Source organism: Mesitornis unicolor, unplaced genomic scaffold (assembly GCF_000695765.1).
Source record: "Mesitornis unicolor isolate BGI_N332 unplaced genomic scaffold, ASM69576v1 scaffold3390, whole genome shotgun sequence".
Classification (NCBI taxonomy): Eukaryota; Metazoa; Chordata; class Aves; order Mesitornithiformes; family Mesitornithidae; genus Mesitornis; species Mesitornis unicolor.
This window is the reverse complement of record NW_010156053.1, coordinates 21400-32342: the sequence shown is the minus strand read 5'-3', so window position 1 is coordinate 32342 and position 10943 is coordinate 21400. Positions and strand designations below refer to the sequence as shown.

General features: G+C 43.2%; 1 protein-coding gene across 1 annotated transcript; it reads left to right on the top strand.

Moving 5' to 3' along the window:
- Window positions 1–820: 820 nt before the first annotated feature.
- LOC104535738 (putative neutral ceramidase C) lies at window positions 821–10558 on the top strand (the record flags this gene model as incomplete). Its single annotated transcript, XM_010193614.1, has 11 exons — window positions 821–925; window positions 1057–1138; window positions 1626–1741; window positions 3903–3997; window positions 4716–4755; window positions 5538–5633; window positions 6504–6599; window positions 7221–7370; window positions 8156–8215; window positions 8629–8717; window positions 10369–10558. Coding segments are annotated over 11 exons (1119 nt in total), but the record flags the coding sequence as incomplete, so codon positions are not given.
- Window positions 10559–10943: the final 385 nt, after the last annotated feature.

Genomic DNA, 10943 nt, shown 5'->3' with positions numbered 1-10943 from the left:
GGCTTTGTGTAATGTAAGAGTAGTCAGTAAGAGGATGGTTTTGGGCACTGTTTCAGGGACAGCAGCTTGTAGGAATGGGAATGGGTCCAGCAGAGGAGTAAGAGCAGAAGGCTTGATGGCGGCGGTTTCCTTTTAATCGCCATTTCAAGTGCTTGCCCTGAAGTCACTCCAGGCTGATCATGACTTGCAAGTGAAAGGTTGCCCCAGTCAGCGTGGCCTGGCATGTGTATCACATGGTGAAGGAAAACATTGCTGTCCTTTTTAACACGGCAGACGCTGGGCCTTCAAAGGCTGCGTCCCCTGTTCCTTCCTGCAGTTACAGGAGCATTACTAAACCTGTATAACTTCTGGCAACGCTTTCTCTGTGCCAACTCGAGGCATGTGCACCAGAAAACCGTTCACTGAAGAGATGAACGATCTTATCTGTCAGCTGTACAGCAAATGCGTTGTAAAGTCCATGTGTTTCGAAACAATGAAGGCAACAAAGTGCATCTTTCTCATAGAAAAAATTTCTCCTGGTTGTTTTAAGATGTTGCCATCCTCGGCTGTAAAAAGAAAGGCACACGTGAAACTGCTGAGCACAGAGTGTCCTCCCTGTGTCACTTACAACAGAGAGAGTACAGGACTCAGGGTATGCAGACTGTAGAGATGGGGTGATGGAAACAAAGGATCTTGGGAAATACGTTCTTGCTTTAACAGCTGGAAGAGACCATTGAAAAGTGTCAACAGAATGAAGAAATCATTGTTATAGCTGAGTCTCAGAAGAGCTGTGTTCCTGATTTCTTCCTCCTCAAGGATTTTCACCTTGTGTGTCCCTTAGGAGCTGTATGAAAAAGCCTCCCAGGAAGTTACAGGACCCCTCAGCACAGCTCACCAGTGGGTGAACATGAGTGATGTCTCGGTGGAGCTCAATGCCACGCACACGGTAAGAGTGGGATCTCCCAGGATGCAGCATAAGGAAGGAAGAAATGTTGTATTCTCATAGCAGGACTTGGCATGCAGAGGGCAACTGGTTTTAAAATATCTCCTTTTCATTTTTATCCCTTTCTGATTAAGGTTAAAACATGTAAACCAGCCTTAGGATACAGCTTCGCTGCGGGGACTATTGATGGAGTAGGGGCTTTCAACTTCACACAAGGTAATTTAGTGAGCAGATGTCGATATGGCTTTGTACAAATGGGGAGGACATGGGACACCCCCCAAATAGGTTCAAACCCCCAGAGCCTTTTGAGAACATCAATGGCTGGTTGAACCACAGCCTGCAAAGGGATGTTTCTTAGGAAGGTGTGATCTTACAGCTCTCTTGCAAGCTTGCCTATGTTTGTCAGAAAGCTTCTGGAGAAGGATATGACCGTGTTGTGAAGGAAGGAGATTACTGGCAGGGGAGACAGGAGAAGTAGGACCTGACTTTGGTGCAAGCTTTCGCGTTTGTTCTCATTATTTGAAGGCTGCCAAGATGGACCTTGGCTGGGCTAAAGCTCAGCTTTTCAAACCACTCCAGCAAAGGGATAGTCAGAATCAATTGAGCAATCTCCTATCGACTTAAGTAGGGAGGGGGTAATAAATGAGGTTTCTGTTCGATTGCAGCTGAAGGGACAGTGTTTAAAAGATGTTTCCCCCTCAAGGCTCAGTAGAAGGGGACCCATTTTGGGATGGAATCCGTGACCAGCTACTGGGAGAGCCATCCAATGAAACCAAAGCCTGCCATGAGCCCAAGCCCATCCTCTTCAGCACTGGAGAGGTAAAATGAAGAAACTTGTCGTGGTGCCTTTTGGAAACTCTGGGGACTGTGTCAACTGACCCACCTCCTCAGTGGTGTCTTCAAAGGTTTCAACTGTGCTTTGACTTTCTCTGGAAACATTCTGCTGATTTCTCTGCTTCTCTATTTATGCACATGTCTGACAGTTCTGTGAACCATAACATCAACTGGTGCAGGACTTAACCACAGGTAGAATCACACCAGGCTCAGGCTGGAGGTACCCTGGAGTGGGGGTCACTGGTCCAACCCTGCTCCCAATATGACCAACACTGCAGCTTCAGCTCCAAATGAGTTGGAGCAGTCCCGAAGGATGGAGATCCCCTGCTTGGGTCCCCATCCCAGGGACATCCTACTCACACAAGGAAGGGCTGTTTCTCAGCACCAGCCTCTGCTGCAGAGCTGCTGCCCCATCAGTCCCAGCACATCCTCATACTTGGGGCTGCTCTGTCCTGGGCAGGACTTGGTGTTTGTTCATACTGAACTTTCCCCAAATCCTACTTAAAACTTTAAAAGACAATTGATGCTTCATTTTCCACCTGCTGTTCCCTTGGCATTAAAGCAAATGCGGTAGAGAGGAGTGGGATCATGTCCAAGGTCCTTTAAAGCACTTAGAGGATGCCATCTGGATGAGGCAGTTCGTTGTTATTCCTTTCATCAGTCTATTAAAGCTTTTCCTACTGTTGCTTTGTGTTCAATCAGCTCCTCAGCTCATCTTGCATAAAAAGAGGTCTCAGCGCAGAGCCTCCTCTCACCCTGCCTGCTCTGTCCAGGATGGTGTTACTGAGAATAAATTACTTTTTATTTTTATGACTTTATCACCTTTTGAGCAGCCTTTTACGGATGTTTTGGCAGGCCTCCTACCTCTGATGTACTTCATGAGGTTTTGTCATTCATGTTTTTCCCCCAGTAAATTGCTTTTCACTAAAATCTTTTTAGCTTGCCGGAGTGGGATTTTGCACTTCATTTGCTGGAGCCATGTCACCCTCGAGCTCTTGTTCTTAACTTCCTTTTAACAGGTTTCTTCTTTTTTATCTAGCTATAATTTTTGAAGTTAAATGCCCCTGTAGTGTGTGTTTTGGCTGCTGGGTCCAAATACTGTATGGCCCCTGGTATAGGGCAGTTTGAAGTCAGGGCTGGTAGAGGGTGGCTTCTTTCTGGGGTTCCCTGAGCATCACCCTCTGGATGACTTAGAAACCGTCCCTCTGCATCATAACTGATGGTGTGTATACTCTGCTAACAAAGAGGTAACTCTCATTTCCCACTGCCATCGGGCTCTGGAATTCCATACATTCATATTGTTGTCCTGGGCAGATGATCAACCTTATTGATCCTAACACTGTCCTTCTCCCATGCAGGTGTGGGATTTGCAGATGCTACCCTGACTTTATTTACCTACTTTACTTAAAGCTACCCCTCCAGCAAGACCTTTTTTTGCCTTATCCATAGTATGTACGTGTGTCTTATCTGTCTGCTATGGCCAGACAACTTTCTGTGCATAAGGAGGTAAAACACCTTCTTGGGTGTCTGTCTACTGAGTAAATTTATTTGCCCGATTTATTACTGTAGGAAGGGAAACATTTCATAGAATCATAGAAGGTATTGGGTTGGGAGTGACCTTTAAAGATCATCCAGTCCAAACCCCTTGCAGTGAGCAGGGACAATGTCACCAGATCAGGTTGCTCAGAGCCCCATCAAGCCTGACCTTAAATGCCTCCGGGGATGGGGTCTCCCCTGCCTCTATGGGCAACCTGTCCCAGTGATCCACCACCCTCATATTGAGGGGCTTTTTCCTAATACCCAAACTAAATCTACCCTGTTCTAGTTTAAAACCATTACCCCTTGTCCTATTGCTACACGCCCCAGTGAACATTTCTGCCCCAGCTTTCTCATAGACAACTTTCAGGTATTGGAAGGTCTCTATAAGGTCCCCCTGGAGCCTTCTCTTCTCCAGGCTGAACAACCCCAACTCTCTCAGCCCGTCTTCATAGGAGAGGTGCTCCAGCCCTCTGATTATCTTCGTGGTCCTCCTCTGAACCTGCTCCAGCACTTCGATGTCCTTTTTGTGTTGGGAACTCCAATACAAAAAGCAATATTTTTTGCTATTAACCTATAATAGTCATATCCACTTTTTTTTCCACCTCAGATGACTCGGCCTCACCCATGGCACCCTGACATCGTGGATGTTCAGATTGCTGCCATTGGATCGCTGGCAATCATTGCTGTTCCTGGAGAGTTGACGTATGTATTTCTTTGCACTTTTTCTATGTATTGCAGCCGGCAGCATTTCATTCAAACCACCTATGATAGTTCTGCATGCAGGTAGAAAGGGAGTGTAAGCTAAAAATTGTCCCAAATATATGATAGCTATGCAGGCACTACACATGTATATCCCCTGCAAGTACTTTCTTGTATATGGTCTACTTTGGACTTCCCATTTTATTCTCTGTTCTGTAAACTACCCATGGGAATGAGTGAGATGCAAACAAACTTCTTAAATAATTTCAACTGTTCATTGCAAAATTAATTTTCAATGAAATGAAAGGACCTTGTTAACTTTGGTTTGGTTTTTTGTGTGATTTTTGGTGATTTTTTTGGTGGTTGTTGTTGCTGTTTTCGTTTTTTTTCCTTCCATGATGCAGGCTCTGTAATGATGAATTGCACTGACTGTTGGTGGTACAATGGTGAAAACCTGAATTGGTTAATGATTTATTTCTAGCATCTTTTTTCCTGCCCCACTCTGCCCTGGGGTGCCTCCAGCCTCACCCTGACTGTGATGGTGTACATGAAATGTTTTGAAGTGTTTGGGTTGAGCTCATCACCGAGAACACTTAAGGGATGCTGAGCAGTGCTATGAGTGCTATGTGAATTTCTGATGATGGGCTGTGTGTCCAGCCAGCGATTCCTGCTTTAATTCTCTATATTTCTGGACACTGATGTTGTCCCTTATTGCCCCTAGGACCATGTCTGGACGCAGGCTACGGGAAGCTGTTAAAAGAGTAAGTTGCTGAGGAAGATGTTTCTCCAAAGCACAGCGCATCTGGAAGTTCATGTTTCTTGACTCTTCTTATTTTTCCCTTGTCTCCTCTCAGCTGGGGCACGGGTCTCATATCTTACAGATGTTTCCTTCTTGCAGTTGCTTCAGACACATTTGCATGTGCTTACTGACATGTAGGAGAAATTAATATCCTCCCCAAAAGAAGCAAACCAATCGACATTCAGTCCATTAAGCCAACACAAGCTAATTCAACTGGGATTCAGGCATAACTGATGCTAGCAGGAGTTTTGTCTCTGGAATGGAAGGGTTGAGCTCCTTAAACCCTACCAAGATTTTGCAACATGAGGACAGCTGGAAAAAAATGACAAATGTATTTTTTCCATTGTCCTGACTGATACATTCTATTCTCAACAGCAGCCTGAATACCATCTTAATCTCAGATGCTGTCCCCATAGCTCACTGATCCTGTCTCACATAGTTATACCACCAATTTTTTGGGGACTATACAGACATCAGCTTCCAAAAAAACCTCCCTAAGTTTATTGAATTTACTGGAGTACGAAGTCCTTTATCCTCTTTTTATTTGGGAAGTGAATATAAGACATTAATAGAGGCAATTAACACCTGTATTACTGGTTGTATTATAGGTTGCGTTCCAGAATATCCAGCACCCTCCCCACTGTAACTTTGTATTCTGTCCTGGTAAATAAGAATAACAACAACAACAACATAGTTGTGCATTAAGCAGCTGTTACAAGATAAGTTATTTATTTCCTTTCTTAGGAATTTGATTCTCATGGTACACCAGCAATGGATGTAGTAATTGCAGGTCTGTGCAATGTCTACACCCATTACATTACCACCTACGAAGAATACCAGGTAAATGTTTAAATTGCAGATTGAACGTGTTTAACTGAGTTCAGCTTTTGGCTATACGAAATGATAATTCATGTGAAATTATGTATGTTTAGACACAAAAGCTTTGCCAGAAAAAGCTGAAGAATCTGTGGCAGAAATAATGAGACCTCCTTGTTTCTTCTGGCCTAGACGACGTGGTCCAAAGACCTTTGTGGTTTTCTGACTGTAGCTAGAGAGTATGTATGGATGCTTTAATGTGGAAATGGTCAGATACACTGAAGGGAGATCCTGTGAGTTCAGGTTCCATTTTAGTAATCTTCTGATGTCTTGCATGAATTAGAAATTATCTTCATAAGGTGACAAAATTGCCAGAAGAGACATTTGGAGCTGTAGGGTTGTAAGGTGAACATGAATTGCAGAGCCATGTTGCTGTGGAAAAGACCGCAGTACAGCCTGCAAGACCCAGTTTTAAGGGTCCTCCACAGAAGGCACACTAGATGCTGTCCTTTGAGGAAGATGTGGGCCAACAGATGGACTCCTTGGGTTTAGAAACCCGAAGCTGGCAGGGAAGGTTGGAAGAACTGGGGTTGTCCGACCCAAAAAGTTGGAGAGGAGATGACCTACACTATAAGCATTTAAAAGAACAAAAGAGCTGTGATAATTAGAAGGGTAACAACTGCTCCTCCCTGTTTGTGATGGATTGGAGAATGAAGAGTAACCTGAAGTTGCCGCAGAAATACTTAGGCAAGTTGTTAGGTTGTCTTCCTACCAGTAAGGGAGTAAATAAACCCCTGCGGGTAGTGCTGATCTTGTATTGGTGCAGTAGGATGAGCTGTATAAACTGCTCAAGAGTCCCTCAAACCCTCTGTTTCCAAATCTGTCCTTTGCTAGGTTCAACGATATGAAGCTGCATCGACTATTTATGGGCCACACACGCTTTCTGCTTATATTCAACTGTACAGAGGACTTGCAAGGGCTATTGCTACGGTAATAAAAATTTTGTATATGCCACATGCTACTCGAGACTAAATCCTGTGAATGGTGATGGCTGTATTTGTTCCTCAGGGAGGCTGCATGACTGTTACCCTCTCTTTTCTTGTAAGAAAGGGCTTTGAGAAGTCCTCATGTTGTATGAAAATAATTCCTGTAATAGGGGTCTCATACTACTTGAGAAATTCTGGGGGGTTTTCAGTTCAAAGTTTAGGAAATGGGTACCTCCAACTTTTCAGCATGGCCTGAAGATGCTGCTTTTCTATCAAGGGGAAAAAAAGTCTGCCACGTTTCTGCTGTATATGACAACATTCATTACCATTGTATCTGTGGACCTTGTTAACGTGCAGGACTGATGGGTGGGTGCTGCCTCCTGAAGTCATGGGTGGATTTGGGCACCTCAGCAACAGGGCAGCAGATATCCTGCGGGAATTGCTCCTGCATGCAGAGCGTAGATGAAGATCATCTTGCTTGTTTTTACGCTCCCTTTATTGCCCTTGTTCTTAAAGTCTACTTAAGCAATAAACTTGCATAAGGAGCCACAGCAGTGATAGGATTTTTCACAGAGATACTCATTATCTATTTGTATGTATAATGAACACATCTTCTCTCTCCCAGAATACAGTTCAGGATTTGCCACGTGGCCCAGAGCCCCCACTTTTTAACATAGGTAACCTGACCTTGGTACCTTCTCTCATTGTCGATCGTGCACCGGTGAATAAGACATTTGGGGATGTGCTCCAAGAAGTGAGACAACAATATCGAACGGTGAGAGCGTCAAGGATTTGCTAAAACTTGTTTCGGAAATGGTCCTTAAATTCTTACCCCTCATCTAAAAAAATCTATTTTCTAAGGGGTCATGGTGCTCTCGGACCAAAAAGGTCTTGTTGCTTTTAGTGGGCATCATTGAAAGGACAGAGACAGAGTGTTTCCATGTCAATGTCATTGTACTGAAGGTGACTGAAATGAGTGAATGAAGGGGAAAACAAAAGCCCTTGATACGCAACAGAGATTTCCCCTTCTGCTTCGACATAAAATAACAGTTGGTCATTAAATAGGCAAATATTGTACAGTGATTTCTTTACAAGCAGAAACGAGGTCGCCTTTGATGCCTCTGTTATGGAATTTAAATGAAATAGAAATATCAGAAAGGGTTGAGTCTTCAGTGCTCAAAATTTAGATGAGGTGTTCAGAACAAGGACTTTCATCTCATTGCTGTCTCCAGCAGTAAGGTAGGAAGGAGGCAGGGAGACACTTAAAAATCTCACCTACTTCTCTCCCTCTTTCTTACACAGAAATCTTCTGTGCTCTGATGGAGTTTATCCATCAAGTAGGACAAGTGAAATGGCAAGGGACAGAATACCAGTTCACAGTATAAATAGTCAAATGCTACTGCAGCAAGCGAAATTATAAATAATTGAAAATAACCACAAAAAAACCCACAAAAAACCCCCAACCAACCCACTAAAAAACTCATACAGCATCTTCAAAGGATGTTTTTAGCGTGCAATGTGCTCCTCAGTGTTTCATATACATCTCAATTTCCCCCACAGGGAGAAGTTGCTGAAGTAACTTTTGTAGGCGCGAACCCCAGGAACTCTGCAGAGAACGCGGTAAATAGGACTCAGCGATGCTGGAATTGGAGATGTTTGGGCTTAGTGAATATTCAGTTACTGCCTCTGCCTGATGCATTTTAATCATTGACATTTCGATGTTAGAAGGTGTAAGATCACATGCGTCCAGTGCTTTTTTTCTTTGCTGGGACAGTTTCTTGCATAGACAGTGATAGCAATACCTCACCCATCCATTCCTTTTTATGATCAAGTTCTCTATTCATTCTCTGCACAATTTGTTATTACAAATTTGCGCTTTGGCAGTGAAATATAAGCATTTTTTGCTAGTAATTGCTGCTTTTGCCAGTAAAGCACATAGAAGCATAGTCCCTTCTCCAGTTCAGTGTTACACAGAAAAGTAGAGACATGCCAGTCCATTAAACATTTAGCTAACTCTGTCATTTTTATTTCAGAATGAACACAACTTTCTGACAGTGGAGAGATATGACAACACTTCAGATAGGTGGCACGTGGTACAGAACGATGTCTCCTGGGACACCAGGTAGGTGCCCTGACCACATTTCATTGTTCCACAGACTCCATAGAGTAATCTGAGTTTAACCTGAAGGGCTTCGTTTCAGGGCTCCCAACTGTAGGTTGGTCTTGTCCCTGCAGGTGATGTTCTCTGGGGATGGATAGGTCCATATTTGGGTGGTTAACTTGTCAAGAGCACAAAAATCAGTCTTCCCCTTGGGTCTAGCTTCTGCAATGGAGTCTTATAATTTTGGGCAAGGTAGAAGGAAGAGCAAGAATTACAGGAGTCTCGTGGTCCAACTTGTTCGTAGCATACATCCATCTACCTGCTGTACCTTGTTAATAAACAAGATACCAAATAGAAAATACAAGAGGTTCACCGCAGCAGGTTTTTCATAGGAAAAAACTCTTCAGCTTTGCTGTGCATCATAAAGTAGAAACAGTCAACAATTTAAAAAAAGTTTGTAATGAAGCAAAGTTAAGGTTGGAAAAATGTCCACTAAGCAGCCAAGCTGGTGTCACCTTTCACAGCTACACCAGAAGTCAGCACATGGAATAGGAATAGCAAAGGCATCTTCTGTCAAACCATTCAGTTTCAAGCTACTCCCTGTTTGAATAAAACCAGATATTTCCCCATCTGCCTCTGCAACCAATTTGTGAGAAACTGGACCCTGAAAAACGTCTGGCTTGGGGCCTTCTGACCTTGCAACATCCCAGTGCAAACACGTAACCTCTGAGGTCAGAGAGGCAAAGTTTCTGACAGCTTGGCTTAATCGGGAAAGACTTCCTCTGGATTTATGATGAACTTGTGATTGGGCATAATTCTCCCTGCCCAAGTGCAACCAGCTGCTCTCCAAACTTAATCAATTAGCCAGGACTCCGGCTGTCCCAACACGGAAGATGGGTTCTTTCTTGCACTTGGAGCTCTGCATTTCTAAGTGCTTGCCCTCCGACACTTGCACTATGTTACCTTGTCACTTTCGTTGATGTCACTTTTTCCAGTCAAATTCCCTACTTTAGAAAGGGAAACGATAGCATTTTATTACCCAGATATGTAGCCCTGCCTTCTTCCCTCCTTTTCAAAAACTCCAACAGATTTCCCAAAATCTTGACCAGGAGCACTGAAAATGTTTAATAATATGTCACTTGAGAAGATGAAAAATGTATAAAAGTGCAACATTTGAAGAATGTGATGCCATGATGCTGGAAAGATGGGGATCTAGACATCTTATTTTCCTTTCTGAGAAAGGTCATACTTTGGATGTCTCCAAGATGCTTAAATACCTCTGCTGATAAGGCAGGAGCTGTTTGGCCTTTTCCTGCCTAAGGAGGAAATTATATATATATATATATATATAAAATTTATATAATGTTGTATGAGGTTATGATATGGAGTTGAGAACATCAGAACACGTTGGCAGAAGTAGTCTTAATCTGCAGAAAGGACCACTGACACGTTTTCCCACATTATCAGATATTTTTCAGACCTGCTGGGTTTTGGGTTGGCTGCTTGGTTGCTGCTCTGATAGCCTAAATACGTGAGGAAAGGCCAAAAGAAGCTCTTAAAATACACTTAACTGGAGTGCATTCATCTCATTCCACTTAGTGAGCTCTTGGGATACCAGAACTAATGAAAAGTGGATTTTCTTGCTGACTGCAATTTTTGGTTTGTCTGCTAGGTTTTACTGGACCAAAGGATTTCTTGGTCTGAGCAATGTGAATATTAAATGGTACATCCCTCAAGGCACAGAGCCAGGCGTCTACAGGATACGGTACTTCGGACACAACAGGAAAAAGCCGTTTAATAGTCCTGCTGTCTTTGTTCCATTTGAAGGCATGTCTTCAACATTTGAAATCACAAACCTGTAGGTTATCACATTTATTAAAGCAATTGATTCCTCTGAGCAGTAGATTTGATATCTGCAACGTTCACAATGCACACCTGGGAGGTTTTTACGTGACTCTGTACATCATTGCTGTCCTTCAAATGCTGCTGGTCATCCTTTGCTGTGCAAAGCTCGACTTTCTGCAAAGTTGTGAGTTTTACTTGCAATTCAGTCTCACTTGTCCAATGTGATTCTCATCCAAGCAGGTCCCATCCTGGCCAGATCTCATTGCAGTTGATTCTTACTGTAACAAAAGACGTAACTGTTTTTCTTTAGTCATTATACAAGTGCTTATTGATTGTGAATAAGCACTTTTCAAGAGAATTCATGCATATCTGGAGCCAATCCAGACCATAAAATAGTCCATA